This window comes from Squalius cephalus (genome assembly GCF_949319135.1).
Source record: "Squalius cephalus genome assembly, chromosome: 13".
Classification (NCBI taxonomy): domain Eukaryota; kingdom Metazoa; phylum Chordata; class Actinopteri; order Cypriniformes; family Leuciscidae; genus Squalius; species Squalius cephalus.
In genome coordinates, this window is record NC_137134.1 from 21,558,529 (window position 1) to 21,578,970 (window position 20,442).

The following is a 20,442-nucleotide window of genomic DNA, read 5'->3' on the forward strand; positions in this document are numbered from 1 at the left end:
CTTCCTTCGCGGGGTTGGTAAAAAAAAAAAAGTAAGAAAAAAAAAGAAAGAAAAAAAAGGGGTGGGGGGGTTGAGGATCATGTGTTCCTGTTTTTGTATAGCATGGAGGTAAACATTGGCAGAGAGAGACCAATGTAGGTATAGTCTGTGGATATTGGTGGTCATGTGATCTCGTGGTTGAAGTCACACCATTCCCATGTGGTTTCAAGGTTACAAGGTTTCAAGGTTTCCCATGGGTCCAGGGGCAGGTTATTCATATATAAAGCTTTGGATATGTTTTTAAAGGTGCACCATGTAACTAAAGTATGCCTAACATCATAATATGTACAGAATTAGCATAAGGTGAATCACTGTTTCAGTAAATAATGTTTGTAATTTTAACAAAAAATAATAAAATGATGCTACAGTAAAAAAGTTGTTTATTAACTGTAATTTACCATGGTAAAATTCTTTATTTGTATTTAACTGGATTAAAAATGTAATAATTTTTACTATAAACTACTGTTTAAAAAACAGCTAAAGTATGAATTACATCAATGTCCCTTTAAGGCAAGTCATTTGACTCGATGGGCATCTTTGAAACGCCTCTGGGGAAGGTATTTCATTCATATTACAGCTTCTATATCAAATTCTCCTAAGCTGTTCACCAAGCATACGATTATATTTTATATTTGAAATCACCAATGAAATCTGACAACAACTGTCTCATAAATTTTGCGCAAAATTAAAGGCAGTTGCAGTTACGCAATGACTTAATTGACGATTGGTTCCTTTATTTAGAAAGTGGGACTTATTTAGCCATATTATGCCACTTTCTTCCATTCATAGTAATATTTGTCTAGTAAATGTCTTTGATGACATATTATTAATGTGAAAATTGAACAAAACAAAACTAACAGTGAAATACCAGTAAAAGAATGTGCTAGAAACATTTCTAATAATAGTGAAAATGTGACCTTTTTTGTTTTATACAGCATTTTTTTTTTTTTTTTTACGGTGTACTAATTTACACTATAATTTGGAGCAATTTTAAGTGACGGATTTCCTGTTTGAGTTACTTGATGACTGAAGCTGATTGTACAGATCTGTTATTTATACACCGATTCATCTCATTTTTGGACAATGCCCTGGTTTGTCTGCCATCTGGAAGTTAAAACTAACAGGAAAAGGAGCAGCTTTGATTAGGTTTCACTGCAGCTGGCTGAATAAAGGAAACAACCAATCAGAAGCAACACATGAGAAACATAGATATAAACACAGAATTAGGATATTTTCCCTGTTGAATTTTATTATCAATTTATTGTCAAATCCTAAGTCAAGTCAAACTTGTTTGTATAGCGCTTTTCACAACACACATAGCAGCTTTACAGAAAATAAAATTCGTTATCTTTAAAATCTTATTTTTAGCAACACCAATGTCTGTTTGATTCCCAAGGAACTTGCATACTAATGAATTGAAATGACATTTTAAAAAAAGTAAAAAAAAAAAAAAAAAAATTCTTAACTCCAGATTAGATTCTGCAAGTGTTCTTGGATAAACATTCATTTTAATTTCCGCTCCCCTCTGGTATGGATTATTTCTCAATAAATTCAGGCATATTTTCCTCAAACAACTCCTGAAACCTTTCTGCCCTGATCTCCACATGCACCACTTGAAAGAGAGGCACAGGGTGAAGCCAAAGTCTGGAAGTAATTCCATCAATGGGTCAATGTCCGACATTTACCCTTCCTTCTCACATGCTCCATTTCTCTCTACTCAAACTCACCGATCCAGGAACGACTCTACTAGCCTTATTGTTTATAGAAACTATGATCACGTTCCAAATTGTGATCTAAGTCCAGCGGTGGGACCACCTCATTTACATTAAAGAATTCTTATTGGTTGATTCTTGCACACCAGCATGGTGTGATCCAATCATGTCGCTTCACTAGTTAAAGTCAAGGAACATCCTGACATTTACTCCCAGGTAAACTCCCAGTCATTTTACAGTGTAGGTAAAACTTAACCAGGCTGTTGTGGATGTCAACCACCTGACTTTGCATGACCTTTTTTTTTTTTTCCTCAACTTATTTCAAATTAATGTTTAATCTGATTTGTGTTATTCTAGGGACCGTCCTGAATGTGAATTCATAATGTAAAACTTTGTTTTTGAGATTTAAGGTCATACCACTATTGTTATGTCTGGTTGGGGTCACGATACACTGCTATCACAAACAATCAGTGCAGCATAAGACCAAACATTGCCTCGCTATTCTTTGTAGTTGATTGAAGTTTCCATGTGAATGCTTTTAAGTTATTCTTTAAGGAGAAGAATATAACAGCATTATCAAGGTGTTTCTTTTCTTGAAAGACTTTAGGAGCACTGTGGCTTTTGTAGGAGTCTTTGAAGGTGAAATGTTTTTTAATTCTGTTCATTATAAGCATGGTATGTCGTCTGCAAGTGGATTCTGACTGTCAATGTTTTAGCTGTAAAAAAAATACTGTGAAAGTGATTCCAATGATATCGTTTCTCTGTGTCCTGATCATCATAGTTGGTATCTGGACTCCACTATTCTCACAGAATTAAAGCTATTATTAAAACGTTATAGTTATCATCCTTCTTGTGAAAGGGCCTTAATGTACTAAATAACCCATAGTGTACACCCATTTGCTTTTATGTTTCTAACCATTCAGACTTTCTCTGTCTAGCAGATGATAAAATGGGTGAAAAAAACAATTGACTAGGCTAGATTTTGAGTTGGCCCAATAAGAAACCTATAAATCACCCTCAGCAATGTGTTAAACCACCAAAACCCCTTAGCAACACCCTGGCAACCACCCACAACACTTTTGCTTGGTCCAGCCAGCCCCACTCATGTTTTCTCCAGGAAATGTACAAATCTTGTTCTTCCTTTTAAATTCAGATTGTGATAAAACACATAAATAACATAAAAGGTTGGACTTTTTATGAAAACTTTTTCCTTCATTAGTCGTAAGGTAGTGTCACGTCTACCAAAGTTTAGTACAGTTAGTAATTATGTCACAATGAGAGTTTTCGACAGGGGTCAGAAAAGATACAATCGCTCAAGTCTCTCTTGAGCAAGCACCTCGGTTTTGCAATGCATTTTTAATTTCAAGGCTGTACAAGCGGGTCCAAGATTTTTGCAATCTTTGTCAGATTTTCTGTGCATCATCTAGTCCTGCATTTCGCTGGACACCAATAAGAAGTATATTGGGCATCATTAATTAATTTTTAAAATGTATGATATTTATATACAGTGAGGAAAATAAGTATTTGAACACCCTGCTATTTTGCAAGTTCTCCCACTTAGAAATCATGGAGGGGTCTGAAATTGTCATCGTAGGTGCATGTCCACTGTGAGAGACATAATCTAAAAAAAAAAATCCACAAATCACAATGTATGATTTTTTAACTATTTATTTGTATGATACAGCTGCAAATAAGTATTTGAACACCTGAGAAAATCAATGTTAATATTTGGTACAGTAGCCTTTGTTTGCAATTACAGAGGTCAAACGTTTCCTGTAGTTTTTCACCAGGTTTGCACACACTGCAGGAGGGATTTTGGCCCACTCCTCCACACAGATCTTCTCTAGATCAGTCAGGTTTCTGGGCTGTCGCTGAGAAACACGGAGTTTGAGCTCCCTCCAAAGATTCTCTATTGGGTTTAGGTCTGGAGACTGGCTAGGCCACGCCAGAACCTTGATATGCTTCTTACAGAGCCACTCCTTGGTTATCCTGGCTGTGTGCTTCGGGTCATTGTCATGTTGGAAGACCCAGCCTCGACCCATCTTCAATGCTCTAACTGAGGGAAGGAGGTTGTTCCCCAAAATCTCGCAATACATGGCCCCGGTCATCCTCTCCTTAATACAGTGCAGTCGCCCTGTCCCTTGTGCAGAAAAACACCCCCAAAGCATGATGCTACCACCCCCATGCTTCACAGTAGGGATGGTGTTCTTGGGATGGTACTCATCATTCTTCTTCCTCCAAACACGTTTAGTGGAATTATGACCAAAAAGTTCTATTTTGGTCTCATCTGACCACATGACTTTCTCCCATGACTCCTCTGGATCATCCAAATGGTCATTGGCAAACTTAAGACGGGCCTTGACATGTGCTGGTTTAAGCAGGGGAACCTTCCGTGCCATGCATGATTTCAAACCATGACGTCTTAGTGTATTACCAACAGTAACCTTGGAAACGGTGGTCCCAGCTCTTTTCAGGTCATTGACCAGCTCCTCCCGTGTAGTTCTGGGCTGATTTCTCACCTTTCTTAGGATCATTGAGACCCCACGAGGTGAGATCTTGCATGGAGCCCCAGTCCGAGGGAGATTGACAGTCATGTTTAGCTTCTTCCATTTTCTAATGATTGCTCCAACAGTGGACCTTTTTTCACCAAGCTGCTTGGCAATTTCCCCGTAGCCCTTTCCAGCCTTGTGGAGGTGTACAATTTTGTCTCTAGTGTCTTTGGACAGCTCTTTGGTCTTGGCCATGTTAGTAGTTGGATTCTTACTGATTGTATGGGGTGGACAGGTGTCTTTATGCAGCTAACAACCTCAAACAGGTGCATCTAATTTAGGATAATAAATGGAGTGGAGGTGGACATTTTAAAGGCAGACTAACAGGTCTTTGAGGGTCAGAATTCTAGCTGATAGACAGGTGTTCAAATACTTATTTGCAGCTGTATCATACAAATAAAGAGTTAAAAAATCATATATTGTGATTTCTGGATTTTTTTTTTTTTAGATTATGTCTCTCACAGTGGACATGCACCTACGATGACAATTTCAGCCCCCTCCATGATTTCCAAGTGGGAGAACTTGCAAAATAGCAGGGTGTTCAAATACTTATTTTCCTCACTGTATATAAAAAAGCTTGTTTTGTTTTTTATCTGAGAAGAACCTAATTTAAAGAAAATTAGGATGGTGCCAGTCAGAAACCACTAAAAGGTCACTTAGAACTAATCTGAACGCCTTTCTTTTTCTAATCAAATCTTGTTATTTTAGTATTATATACTATTATACTACTTAATATCTTGAATCAGCTTTTATTATTATATTTTCAGTTTTCTATTTAATTTTAATTTAACTTTCAGTAATTTTTTATGCGCTTTTGTCATTTAAAAAAAACATATTTCTATGTAGCTTTACTTTATTTTATTTCAGCTTTATTTTTTAGTAATTTTAGTTAGTATGTCAACTTATTTCAGTTAGCTACCAAAGAAACATTTTTAATTTTCATTTATGTTTTTTAAGTTTAAAGGGGGGGTACAATGGTGTTTCATGTATTCAGAGTTGTTTACACTGTTAAAGAGATGGATTCTCATGCTAAACATGGGCAAAGTTTAAAAAAAATATTTTGGACGAATAACGGAGAATTTCTGTGCCGAAAATCTTACTTCCGGGTTGGTGCAAGTTTCGGCTGTTTTTTTTTCGATCGTGGATCTAATGACGTAGATCAGAGTGGAACTCCTTATATGAGCATTTCTCTCGGAAAAGCTCGCCCGCGCACACGTCGATTAGAGGAGAGTGAGACCGCGCACATCAACGCGCTTCAACAGGAAATCATCGGCAGCGCTGCATAGGATTTGTTCAAGAATGTCTCCAAAAAAGTGTGTATTTGGATGTGAGGGAAAGCTTACCGTGTTCAGCTTTCCAAAGAACCCAGTGTTACAGGAACAGTGGATGCAGTTTGTTTTTCCGGGGCAGCAACGGAGTGTAGGAAGTGCGGTTGTGTGTTCTGGCCATTTCAATGACGAATGTTTTATTAACAAGGCCTCGACGCTGGATTTGCAAATCGTTTGCTATTAAAACGTGGAGCGGTCCCAGTGATAAAAGACCCCAGTCATGTAAGTACAACTGGATCAGATTTCTGTCTTTTGCTGGAAATCAGCGCTACCGCTTGACTCTATAGCTCCGCCTCCAGGACCTCGGCTTTTCCCGGAGAGAATCGGAAAGCTGTTTTTTCTTTTAAAATTATAATAAAACTAAACACTTTTTGGAGATATTAAGGATGCACTACTACTCTATAGGTACTCAAGATTAACATGAGATTAGGTGAAACTGTGCATGTTATGTACCCTTTAAGTTTTTCATATGTTTGATCTTATTTCAGCTTTAATGAAAACGATTCTTAATAGTTTTAGTTTTAGTAATAAAAATAAAGTTAATTACAGCCTTTTTATCCCTTGTTGACTCCCATATCGTAACCCTTTAATGTGATTTTTTTTTTTTTTTTCACAGACACCACTCCCTTGAGAGGCGATCATGTTGGCTTCTGTGGTGCCGAGCGGCTGCAGCATCTTGTCCAAAACCACCAAGAGGTCAGACATGACCTCACCTCGTTTTCAGTCTTTATAGCCCCGTCTTTACATTCCCAAATCATTTCTTTTAGAGGTCCACTAAGTCTGGAAATAATTCAGAAATCAGATGTTCAGAGCTTTCTGAAATCGGCTGTCATTACATAAACGGTTGGTAATGTCATTCAGTGATTGTTTCGCCCTACCACCATGTCCTGTTTTTAAGAGGCGACCCAAGCTACTGCTTGGGATAGAGTACTATCTGTTCGATCTATCTATTGTTTGAAGGCCCTGATTGGGTTAAAGCCATGTGTTAATTTACCCAAAATGGGTGCAAGGACAACCTGCCGTGTTTTTAAATCAGATAACATGCTTCTGTTATATTTTAAGCTCATATTTACTACAACACATCATTTCCAGCTGTTCGGTGGCAGGATTGAAAAACCAGATGTGAACCTTCTCCTTACATTGTTCCTTCACGCCTTCTCAAAGTTCTCCATCTTGTGACCCACAACAGGTACCGGTCTCCAGGTCAAAGCGGAAGGTCGACCAGTCTAAAAACAGCTGTCTTCTGCACCTCCATGCAGACTTCCGCTTTTACAAACGCTTTGGAAGTGTTGAAGCTGTTGTGGCTCAGGTGAGTTCCCATAGTGCTCAAAAGATTCATTCAACTTTGAATTAAAGTCTACAGGGTGAGAAGAACAATATTTTTCCTGTTGAAGTTTTGCCCCCCTTCAGGACCCAATCTCCCCGAAGTGGGATTCACAGCATGTTCCTTTTCTCAATCCCATTGGAGACTTCTCCGAAATTGTGGGGTTGTGTCACCAATGGACCAAAGCCAAGTTCTTTACTATGGCTGCTGTGAAAAACAAAGGTCTTGAAGCTGCATTGGTGGAACTTAATGTTATGTAACGTTTGTATGCTGAAGATAAAAGACAGGATTTCCACAAGTTAAAGTAACCGTTTGTTATCTTTTATCTGACGAGTTTTCCAGATTGCTGTGTTCTAGGGCCTGGGACGCCCGCTTTATGCCTGAGGTCACTGAGCTTTTACTTTGGGGGTAGTTCCCATTGTCTGCATTTTATTTTTAAAGGTTACGCAATGTTTTTGTCTCACTGTCCGCAGCTGGTGATTTTTATTGCTTTACCAAATCACTGCATGTACAATATTCCTGAAAAGTAATGTTTCTGCCAAAAGAATTTCTGAGAAACACCCTTTAAATGATAATGCCTCTTTGTTATGTTTTATTTTTTTACAGCTGGTTTGTGAGCTGGGCAAACCTGTTGCTTGTCTTTTGGGTTTTGCTCCATATGTTTGTGCCCAGCAAGAATGATTAGTACTTAGGAAGGAAAAAAAAGTACACTACCATTCAAAAGTTTGGGATTGGTAGGATTTTAAAAATGTTTTTGAAAGAAGTTTCTTATGCTCACCAAGGCTGCATGTATTTGATCAAAATACAGTAAAAAAAACTGTAAAAATAATATAACAATTTAAATAGCTATTTATTTTTAAATATATTTGAACATTTAGTTTCTTTATGTGATGGGAAAGCTAAATTTTCAGCATCATCACATTATTTTGATAAATTGAATGCGTTGTTGCTGAATAAAAGTATTATTCCCTTTAAATAAATAAATGACCCCGAAACTTTTGAATGGTAGTGCATATAATAAAATCACACAATTTAAACAATATTAATAAAGAAATGTATTAATATAACTACATTAAATTGTTTTATAATTAAGATTTTATATAAATATATGGAAATATATATGTGTGTGTGTGTGTGTGTGTGTGTGTGTGTGTGTGTATTATGGAAGCTTGTTTCCGCCACTGAATAATAAATAAATAATAATAATTGCGACTTTTTATCTCACAATTCTGACTTCTTTTCTCAGAATTGCGATATATCAAGTCAGAATTGTGACTTTTTTTCTCAGAATTGCGAGATATGAAGTCAGAATTATGAGAAATAAAGTCGCAATTCTGAGAAATAAAGTCGCAATTGCGAGATATAAAGTCGGAATTCTGAGAAATAAAGTCGCAATTGGGAGATATAAAGTCGCAATTCTGAGAAATAAAGTCGCAATTGCGAGATATAAAGTCAGAATTGCATGATATAAAGTCGCAGTTGCGTGTTATAAAGTCAGAATTGTGAGATACAAACTATTCTGAGGTAAAAAAAAAACAAAAAAAAAAAAATCCGTCTTTTTTTCCTTAGAATTGGACTTTATATCTCACAATTGTGAGTTTATATCTCACAATTCTGACTTCTTTTCTCAGAATTGCGATATATCAAGTCAGAATTGTGACTTTTTTTTTCAGAATTATGAGATATAAAGTCGGAATTCTGAGAAATAAAGTCGCAATTGGGAGATATAAAGTCGCAATTCTGAGAAATAAAGTCGTAATTGTGAGATATAAAGTCAGAATTGCATGATATAAAGTCGCAATTGCGTGTTATAAAGTCAGAATTGTGAGATACAAACTATTCTGAGGTAAAAAAAAAAAATTCCCTCTTTTTTTCCTTAGAATTGGACTTTATATCTCACAATTGTGAGTTTATATCTCACAATTCTGAGAAAAGATGTCAGAATTGCAAGATATAAACTCGCAATTATGTGTTATAAAGTCAGAATTGCGTGATATAAAGTCGCAATTGCGAGAAAAAAAGTCAGAATTCTGACTTGATGTCTCGCAATTCTGACTTTATAACACGCAATTGCGACTTTATTTCACGCAATTCTGACTTTATATCTCGCAATTCTGACTTTATAACACGCAATTGCGACTTTATTTCACGCAATTCTGACTTTATATCTCGCAATTCTGACTTTATAACACGCAATTGCGACTTTATTTCACGCAATTCTGACTTTATATCTCGCAATTCTGAGAAATAAAGTTAGAATTGCGAGATGTAAACTCGCAATTGTGAGATAAAAAGTCGCAATTATCTTTTAAAATGTTTTATTTTGTGGCGGAAACAAGCTTCCATAGTATATATATATATATATATATATATATATATATATATATATATATATATACAGAATATGTATATACAGTATGTTATGAGTTGTGATTATTATTATTTTTATTTTTTTTCTACGGATTCAGAAGTGTTTGTGTAAATGGGTGTAGGTACTCAGGCTGTGTGTCACAGTTTTCTTCCACATTACAGTATTCACCCAGTGCTGTGTGCTAATATGTTGGTCTTGGCCATGTTGGCCTGCTCATTGTAAGGAACAGCGGCCAGATTGTCACTCATATTCCTCACCAGGCTCTTTACCCCAGAGTGGTTTCATTCCCTCAGAGGTGAAATGTGCTTCATTCCACTGACAGTGATTGGGGCAAGAGACTGTCTGGAGAATTCACTGTTGCAACCAAAACTCTTAAGAACAGTGTCTCAATTGATCAAACAATTTGATAAGATAACTGTGGCAAAATTAAGCTTTCTGTCGTTCTTTTTACTGGTCTGTCGCTATTTCTGTCTAATAAGGTGTCAGGAGTTGATGATGAAATCAGTTAATCATAAGCTTAATGCAACAATATGTTTTCCAGGTCGCCTCCTACATGAAAGCAGTAAACGACATTTATGACAAAGCCGTCTTTGACGGCATAGACCTGGTCAACTTCAAAGTGAAATTCCTCACTGTAAGGTCCTTTTTTGCCCTTTTTCACATATCATTTGAGCCATAAAGTGTTTTTTCACTGTCCTCATGACTTAATTCTTCATCTATGTCATAGATTTAAAGTCTCTATCAGTGTTGCCAGACTTGACGACAAATAGGGTCTTTTTGTACTCCTGGTTAACCTGTCATACTTGTTCCATTGTCTGACAGAAAATATGTAAATGACACTGCTTTATTGGACATTTGGATACATATAATATAAAAATACAGTATGTAAAATGCCGACATTAGGCAGAATGCAAATATGATGCATTGATGTCACAAATATAATAATTGGCGAAGTCTTTAGTCAGGGTGGCACCATATTTAATTTTTAACAGGAATCAATACGCGGCTGTGAGGGACAGAATACAGTGAATTGTGCTGTTGTTTAACAGCTGACAAAATGTCGTTTTAAAAGACAAAAACGTTTAGTACACAAAAACTCCATGAAACAGTTTTAAACGTTGTGAATTGTGAAAATTACGTAATCTAGGACCTTTATACAGTACGTGCCAATACAAAGACTCTAAGTCTATCCTTCACAGCCTCATTTTCATCCGCGTTAAATTCAATATGGTGTCCGACCTGACTAAAGTCTATAGCGTCATCTAGCGACATTTAGCAACTTTTCAAGCAGGCTTTAGCTACTTTCCATTGAAAATAGTTTGCAACAGTGGTCTGGATTGACACAAAAATGGTTGATAATTTCAGGTTATCACAGAGGAAGATCCCAGCAGTCCTTTGGGCAAGACTCACATTGGACCTGAGAAGCTGTTGAGTGTGTTTTCCGAGATGGACTGGAGCGACTACTGTCTTTCTTATCTCTTGACTGACAGAGACTTCAGCGGGATTCTTGGCCTGGCCTGGGAAGGAAAACCAGGTAATATTTCAGCCCATCCGCTCTAGACGGGATTGGTAACACAAGCCGCCTCATTGACGCCCACAACAAAGGTCACGTGGAAGAATATTATTATACTCAATGGTGGCCATCTGGACTTGTATTGCATATAGGCCTTTGGTATGTGACCTCTATCCACAGTTGTCCTTGACGCGACATGATATTGAAGTGAAGTTATCTGATAACATCACTCAAACCCTAGACACCCTATTGAAAAATTGCAGACAGTGCGGATGTTGGGGGTCTGGGTGTGGAGTGGTGGTCTTTGGGAAGTACTTCTAGGAAATGTTTAGGACTGTACTCGCATGTAAAATTCAGAGAAACAAGCTTCCTGTGAGTTTTTGCGTAATTGCGTGTGCAGTTTTGAGAGTTTTAAGAGAAACAGGTCGACAGATTTACTTCAAAACTCCCTGGTCAAGTATTTGTTTTCAATGACTCTCGTAATTGTACGAGCAGACACAATTGAATGAGTAGACCAGCATACAGTTGTCTACGTAATTGTACAAGCAGACTTTACAGTATATCATTTGAATCCCTTTTAACCAAAGCAATAACTGTTGGTTCATTGTTTGTAGCACCGATAAACTGACCTTGTAATTAACATTCTGCTACACAATGAATGCTGCATTTCTCATTAGCAACTTCCTCTACATGTCAGGACATTACCTCATTTGTCGCTCCCTTTAATCTAGACATTATCAAGATCCTGAATGTCAAAAATGGGATATCTCCTATCTTCAATGTTCAATTAATTCATAAAAGAACAGCATTCATTTCTATAGTTCATACTGGTCTAGCTGTTGAACTAGCACAACCATGTAGTCAAGCAGAATGGTCCAGTTTGACCATGGAACTCTTGCTGGTTAAGCTGGTTAGTTAAGAAGCCTGCTGGAGAGACCAGGGACCAGTTGCACCAGTTAAGTTACATCTTAGCATAGTTGTGTGACAACAGTTTACATAACTTACATAATACGAAATATTTATGCATTGCACCATTTAATTTTTCCACTGGACTTGTATCCATCCCTGTTTAAACAAAACGATTACAGAAGCTGCATGATATATATTAATAATAATTTTATTTATTTTTTCCTGTTAGTTTATTTATTTATTGCCTCATAATTTAGATGATTCTGTTAAAGGCCTATATCATTTATTTATTTATTGTGTCTTAATTTTACATAATTTCATTATATATTTATTTGTTTATTTTTTAACCTTTTTTGTTTTTATTTAATTTTCTGCTTTTATAGTATTTTTTTCTCTCTTTATTTTACATTCATATTATTTATTTATTTTTTGTTTTTTATAGTATTTATATATTGCCTCTTCATTTTGCCCATTTGTTTTTAGTATGTATTGCCCCTTAATTTAAGTTGATTTTGTATTATTTATTTATTTTCCCATTGTTTATTAGTATTTATTTTAGGTATGGTTCCTGAAAATTATTAACTTATATAAATATACTAATTTTATATCATGATTATTTATATATCATATTTACGTAAGTGGAAATCATTTTTTTACCCTTGTCAAAAAATACCATAACACGATAAACCTGAAATTTACAGCCTTACAACAAAACTTTGATTTACCAATTTGTGTCCATGTTATGTCCCAGTTCAAGTAAGATTTAACAAACGTGTCTGGTGTAACCCAACCGAGCAAACTTATCCCACCAGTCCAGTGTTGGTCTTTTCAGGAAGGTATTCACTCATATACCAACATATCCCTTACATTTTGACTCTCAATGGCTCTCAGATCTTTCAGAGTGGATGCTTTCACAGAGGTAGTGCTTTGTAAAACTGTCCTCAACTTGGTTTAAGAATCTGAATGTCACTGGGATCTCATATGGCTAGAAAACTGAGCAGTCATTGTTTTGATTATTATTGTTGCTGTTGGAGTTGCAGGCCACCAGCTGAGATCCTAGAATCGTGCCATGGGATTGACCAAGAAAGAAGACCATGATTGGCTAAGAAAGGGGGCGTGAATCCACGGCAATGGTGACATGTGACCAGAGAGCTATGCAAGCTAGACCTCTGCCCCCACCACAAAAACTTGGATAACCACATTCCTTTTTCCACATTTGTCTCCATGGCAAAGCCCTCACGTGAGGAGATTTCATTAGACACGCATATTAGAATTTAAACACCATGCAAATCCAGTATCAAATTGCGTTCAATTCCATACGGGATAGGCCTCATGTGTAAACCTTGTTAATTCAGGCTTTTTTTTGACAAACTTCACAGCGATGATGACTTTGAAGTGACCTCCAGGCTTTAGCACCCAAACATGTCAAGAAACTCGATAGATGCTAATGCTAACATCTGGAAAATTTAACCAAGACATCTGCAAGTCCTACAACAGTCTTTTGGTCTTGTTTTGACTAGGCATGTTATCACTAATTTACTCCATGGTGGAGTAGGCTACAGGGGTTGCTTTCTGTCAGTCATACAATGTTTTTGATAGATAGGTGGTTCTTCTAGTATCTTAATGCATTATGACTTGGACCATATCTTAAATGTGTCCTCCCATATTGTTTGTCGTATAGAGTGCTGCAGGGATGTATTTTTGTAGGCCAAAACCCAGAAACGAGTTAGCATTTTTGTCCTGAAGTAAATGGATTTTTTAAAAATGGGTTTTTGGCTAAATTCCTTAAATAAGGTGTGTGGTAAACACAGACTTAAGATATTTCACGTTTTATTCTACAACATAAAATACATCAGTAATACCTCCTTGTGATTGTTTTTCAAGCCTGTACTTGTCTTGTATAAGGCAGTTGCTAACAAGTGGCTAATTGGGACTACAGAGGTTGTCGGGGACATTAAACATATGAACAGGTAAACTCATCTACTCTCTAGTTTGCTTGTGTTTATAATCACACTCTTGCAAACTATTCTAACTCAAAGTTTCAGGGAAAATGTCTTTTAAATAAAGACTGAAAGAGTTGTCGGAAGCTTAGTAGTAGTGATGTTGAAGTCATGCGGCCCTGGTGTAGTTCATTCATAGTCTGTGTTTAGATTTTTACTTCTGGCGATTGTATTTAGGCTTCAAATTTTATAAAAATTTAGTTAATTTGCGAAGATGAACAAAATGTTTAATGGTGTGGTTACATTAGTGAAACTTCAGCAAAATTTCATAATAGTCAATATTGTCAATAGTGCTGCGATGCATGAATGCTTACTCTGAGGTCAGTTCCAAAACCAAACTGCTTTAAATAGGTAAACGCAGTGAATAAGGCTTTAAGATTTCCAAAATTTTCACTTCACGTGAAAAATGATGACTGCATTTCACCTGCAGGATTTTATTGCACAAAGGTAAATGTGACCGTACCTTAAGAATCATAAAGTTTTGTTGGCCAAGGGAGCTTATTTTCTGCAATTATCCAAAAGCCAATGGAAAATCCTATTGAGTTGTTGTCGATGCTAACTTCCGGTTTGGCCTACAAAAAAAACATCATCACTGCAGCACTCTATTGGCCTGGTACAATAAACCCTAAAATATGAATATTCCCATAGTCCTCAGCCTCAGGTATCAAGTTAATTACTTCGGCATCTGCATGGTTTGGACTTTTCACTGATTGTTTCACAGAGTAAAACCCTAGATCATGATGGCTTCTCTCAAGTGACTGTGTTGTGGTGCCAATCAACAGCCTTGTGTCCTAAAAACCTTGTGACAAAAATGGCTCCATGCAAGTCCAGTGGAAAAAGAGCCTGATATAGCAACTGTGAAAGGCAGCAACGTCCCCGAGGCACCATCCTGGTCACCTTACATGTTGTTGAATGAGCTCAAAAGTTCTGTAAAGATGCCTGTGAACTAGAGTACACCGGAGTAAACGGTTCACCTTCATTTCATTTGGCCCTGTTCCTAGTCAGTTGGGATGAGCAAGCTCTGCAACCATGCACTGCATTTATATTCCATTGTCTAATTGAATATAGCTCACATAGTTGGTTTAATGTGTTTATCTGGACCACACCATTCTCCTTCTAATAGGACTATAGCTGGATAGACATGGTCTGCAAGACCTTAAAATTTTTAATGTGTAGATTATTTCTTATAGTAATAACATATAAAGTTTAATAATCCAGACATACAGTAATAATAATAATTTATAATAAAACTATTATATAATAATACATCCTGTTCTCAGTCAGTTGATTTAGCTGTCATTTGGAATTTTTAGACATTTTAAAACTCCTGCGTTTCTGTTAATTAGAACCAGTGACAAGTGACTCAGCAATTTAAAAAATGAAGACCTATTCCTCATGTGAGAAGTGTGGCGTACATGAGATACAGATGATGACCATAAAACCTCTATAAACCCACAGTTAACATAAGTTTTATGTTTAGCCAGTTTATCCAGGCACAATGAATGGTTCTTGTAAATTCCCCCCGACACGCGAAAGAAAGAAAAAATCCAGCTCCCTGGATGGGAAACACAAATCTAACAACATCTGAGGAAGACATTAGCTTGACCTTTGATTTTGCTAGACTAAAAGAGTTCACAGCCAGCCTGGTTTAAAACAATCCAGGACTTGGGACTTTGATGGACCAGCTGATCTTGACCAACTACAAGTCTAACCTCTCTTACCACCCACCAGCAGACTTTAGTCAACGATGATGTAATTGGTTAGGGCTGTGCGAAAAAGACCAGCTGCTTATGATCAGCAGTAAAATTGTCTGTTGGCATTATAAAGGCTTGAAACACAGGGGAACTCATATGAGAAAAGTAAGCAACTCTGCTAGCGTGTTCTTCTCATTCTTTACAGTATGTAAATCATGACAGAAGATATTTTGGCCGACCTAAACCCCACTGACACATCGATTTCCAAGAAACACGTAAATGCAGAGTTTTCAGCACTAAAACACAAGCTAAACTCTATAGAATAGTGGCCCTCCTGGAGCAGGACTGGACTTTGCTTTAATACATGTGCCTGAAGTTAGCATTTTTATGTTTGTGGACTGATGTTTTTAGTTTGAATCTCATTTCAGATTGTCCTTTCTCTGATTCTCAGATGACTGGGGAGGAGTCTGCTCTGAGATGATCGTGAAGGGTGGTCGCAATTCCAGCCATAACACGGGTCTAATCACCCTTCAGAACTACGGCAACTACCTTTCTCCCAAACTCGTGCATCTGACCTTTGCCCATGAGTTGGGCCATAGTCTTGGAGCCCCTGTGAGTCATATGTCGGCCTTTGCTGTCACCACCAGCTGGTTGATATCACCAACAAACCTCTGTCAGTTTAATTAATAGTTATAATCAATGTAGGGTTTGCAACTGGGTTTGCAAATCAATTTAATTTGTTTTGTTTTGAAAATGCATGCTGCTATACTGTTGCCAAATACTAGCTTATTTTTGTTAAGATTGCAGGCTTTAGCATAGCATGTCACACTATAGAATATGATCGGTATGTTGCATATCTAAATGCCTTTCAGTGATCTTTTTTCACCTGTTGCAGCCATGTTCTTCACACTTCCTAGGACTCTTTGGCAGATTAGCTCTGCTCTTCTCCGGCTGTCCATGTTCCCTTTACATGTTAAGGCACATTTCACAGCAGAGGGCTGACAAGCATGGCTCATTGTTTCCAGACTGAATTTGGGATGCAGAGCAGATCAGAGGATCCACATCACCTGTGATTTATGGGGAGTACTGGGAAAGGGGCCAATGGCCTTTGGCCCAGTTGTCTCGTATCTTTCCTGGAGCCACAGAGCTTGTGTGAATGAAAAGCTCAATTTGTATACCTGGAAGTAGTTTTATAACTACTTCATAGCCATGGAAAGGTAGATATTTAACTGACAAAAGTAAGAAGAAAAGATTTTCAAAGTTTTCACTGTCCAACTTTAGTGTATTTTGTAAAAATAAACAAATTTTGATTTTGATGACTGCAACACACTCTAAAAAAGTTGAGAAAGAGGCATGTTTACCACTGTGTCACATCACCTTTCCTTTTAATTACACTTTCTAAATGTTTGGGAATTGAGGATTGTCCAATTTCGCCTGATACAAGATAGCTGCTCAACAGTCTGTGGTCATCGTTGTCTGATTCTCTTTTTCATGATGGGCCATATATTTTCAATAAGAGACAGATCTGGACTGTAGGCAAGCAGTCAGGCACATCCATTCTACAGTGTAGAGTGTCTACGATACCACTCTTTTGTAGCATGTGCAGAATGAGGCCTGGCATTGTCTTGCTTACCAGGGAAGATGTCATCTTGATGGCAGACCATATGTCTCTGTACAATCCCAATATACACCTCCACATCAATGGTACCTTCACACATATGCAAGGCACCTATACCGTTTGCATTGATGTACCCCCATACCATGACAGATGTTTGCTTTTGCACCTGTCACTTATGAAAGTCTGGATGGTCCTTTTCGTCTTTGGGACTCGAAGTCAGTTTTTCCCAAAACCAAGCTGAAACGTGGATTCATCTGTCCACAGTACACATTTCCACTGTCTTTTATGGCGCTTTTCCACTACACAGTACCAGCTCGCCTCGGCTCGACTCGACTCGGCTTTGTTTGGTTTTCCACTGTGTAAAAGTTGTACCTGTACCTGCTTCCAGGTATTTTTTTTCGTACCACCTCCAGCGAGGTTCCAAGCGAGCTGAGGCGATACAAAAATGTGACGTGAAAACACGGCAGACTGCTGATTGGTCAGAGAGAATCGTCACTATTCACTGCGTCATCATTGCACGCGCCAGACGGAGTATCCTGAATAAAAAACAACAAAAACATCCAAAAACAGCATACACTCGATTTCCTCCATTGTCCTGTGTGTGTGGGTAGCAGGTGCCTCGCGTAGAAGATTAAGTCATGGCAGTTTCCTGCGGTGTCGCTATGATGACCAGGTACTATTGTGGAGGTACTATCTGCAATGGAAAACGGAGCGAAAAGCGAGCCGAGCCGAGCCGAGGCAAGTCGAGTCGAGTCGAGTCGAGTTGAGCTGGTACTGGTAATGGAAAAGCGCCATTAGACCACTGTCTCAGGCCCATGGAACATAAAAGAGGTTCAAGTTGCATTTCTTGATGCAGCGGCAGACTGTGCTAAGTAACAACAGTTTTCCAAAGTATTCCCGAGCACGTGGCTATATTTAACACAGTAGCATGACGGTTTCTCATGCAATGCCATTTTGAGGGCTCAAAGCTCACACACATTCAACAGAGGTCTCCTGCCTTGCCCTGCATGGACTGAGATTTCTCTGGATTCCCTGAATCTTTTCACAATATTATGTATAGTAGGTAGTGAAAGACCTAAATACTTTGCAATCTTTCATTGAGAAATGTGCTTTTTGAATTGTTTGACAATTCTCTCATGAAATATGGTACAAAGTGGTGAACCATGACCCATCTTTGCTTGCGAAGACAAAGTCTTTGGTGGATGCTCTATATACTGTAGCCATTTGAAATTCAAGGCAACCACTGCATTTTAAAAAACAGCAGACGGACTGAATGAAAATGCAAATTCACTCTCTGACAGTAGGTGGTGCTTATAGAACTGCGATTATAAAGACCACTTTATATGAAGGTAAGAGGGAAAAAATGGCATTGAAATTTTTCTAAAGACAGTTCCCTTCAGAGATTCATTCATATACCCCCCCCCCCATCCCCAATTCAATATTTATATTTTTATTCCTGTATTTCAAACATAGCGAACAGTGAGCTTGCTGTGCCTGGTATAGTATTGGCTCTGCTGGTGAATCTTTGTTCTCTTCTTTGCGTCCATCTTCAGCGTGTCCCATCTCTGACCTGTATTAATGTCCTGTACACAGACTTCTTATATTTCCACACAAATTACATTTTGAAAAATGATTGCAATGCAGTTTGTGTGTAAGTACAGAATAGAGATCGGCCAAAATAAAACTAAAAGCCATTTATGGCCGGTCAACCGGAGCATCTCTAACGTTTACATTTTACATTATGATTTGTCTGTGGCAGCACGATGAGGGTTCTGACTGTGGAGGCCTGGAGATCACTGGTAAAAAAGGAAGGTTCTTGATGTTCCCTCAAGCCACCAACAAGATTGAGGAGAACAGTGACAAGTTCTCCCCTTGCAGCCTGCGGCACATGAGTCGCATTCTGAATATCAAGAAGGACAGATGCTTTGTAGGTATGACCCCTGTCTAAATTCTTGGATGGGATAGATATGCTAATGAATGTTAGCTTGTCTCAGTTCTAAATCATTCCTACAATGGGGCTGATCTCCATGGCTCCATGTCGTGAGATAAACTGACTGGAGATGTACCTGTTTTGCCTTGTCAGTTAGTGAGCAGCCCATTTGTGGAAACCGCATCGTAGAAAAGGGTGAGGAGTGCGACGTGGGTCACAATGAAAGCGATCCATGCTGCTACAGCTCGAAGGAACCTTCAGGCATTGAATGTCGACTGAAGCCCGAAAAACAGTGCAGGTTTGCATCAGTCCATTTTGTGTCAGGAGGATGACCTTTGGACTTTTTGGACAAATTAAACTTCTTTACTCTAAGGTCCCAAATAGTGCTGTCAACCCCATCCTTCGTGGTGTAAAGACACATCATCTATTAGATAGCAGACCACTGTTAAGACTGCAACAGAGGGGGCTTTCCAAAAGGATGTATCAATGGTGATAGTAAGTGCTGGGGGTGATAGTAAAATCCCTTTTAAATAAAATGACAAATGGGAGACCTTACACCAGGAGTGTCCAGTCATGCTCCTGGAGTTGCCACCTTTTTTGGAAATTATAGCTCCAATCTCAATTTGACAGCTGAACCAGCTAATCAAGGTCTTCACGATTATTTAAAACTTCCAAACAGGTGAGTTGGAGCAAGTTGGAGTAAACTATGCAGAAAGGTGGGCCTCCAGGAACTAAGTTGGTCACCCCTGCCATCATGCGTTTAGAGGACTACCTTCTTGACAGGTTTATCTCCAACACTAGTTAAACATACCTGAACCACCTAATAAAGGTCTTCAGAAATACTAAAAACGTCTTGGCTGGTGTTTGATAGAGGGTTGGAGCTACTCAGGAAGGTGTCGATCCCGGAGCTTGGTTGGACACCCCTTCCGAAGGGTCTTGTGGACTACATGGGAACATACAAATAAAGGCTACATCAACAGCACCATTTGGGATAAGCTCTAAGAATGCCTGAACTTATCATAGTTTTCCAGGTCCACAAAACTTAAATTCTTGAAGTTGATCTTTGGTAAATGTTTAAGGTACAGTTCTATCTATCTCAGTCCTAGCCAGGGTCTGTGCTGCAGCTCCCATTGTGTCTTCAAGGAAGCTGGGCTGATGTGTGAACGACACTCTGATTGCCGCAACCAAAGTGTATGCTCCGGTTCCACTGCTTCATGTCCAGAACCTGCCGCCAAGCCCAACATGACAATATGCAGTGATGGCACACGTGTCTGTTTCAACGGGGTACGTCCAACAGGGCGACCAACAATATCTTTTTAGCTGTGTTCACACTGTACTAATTCGATTTGGATTCAATCCGTGTCTGTTTCAATTCAGTGTAGTTAGTCCATATACAGTGTATCTACATATTTACATTGATATCTGGTTAGACCATTCAGACTGAAACATATCCAG

The 20,442-nt window shown here is 38.2% G+C and overlaps 1 protein-coding gene across 1 annotated transcript in view; it reads left to right on the forward strand.

Annotated features, from left to right (window-relative positions):
* Nucleotides 1-20,442, forward strand: part of LOC307170330 (disintegrin and metalloproteinase domain-containing protein 10) — a 30,201-nt gene that overhangs the window by 3,947 nt on the left and 5,812 nt on the right. Inside the window, exons 5-12 of the mRNA XM_079891427.1 lie at nt 6,245-6,324; nt 6,818-6,937; nt 9,865-9,957; nt 10,689-10,857; nt 15,891-16,051; nt 18,817-18,988; nt 19,141-19,285; nt 20,088-20,271. Coding sequence (XP_079747553.1) covers nt 6,245-6,324; nt 6,818-6,937; nt 9,865-9,957; nt 10,689-10,857; nt 15,891-16,051; nt 18,817-18,988; nt 19,141-19,285; nt 20,088-20,271 — 1,124 coding nt within the window. The remainder of the gene's footprint in view (nt 1-6,244; nt 6,325-6,817; nt 6,938-9,864; nt 9,958-10,688; nt 10,858-15,890; nt 16,052-18,816; nt 18,989-19,140; nt 19,286-20,087; nt 20,272-20,442) is intronic.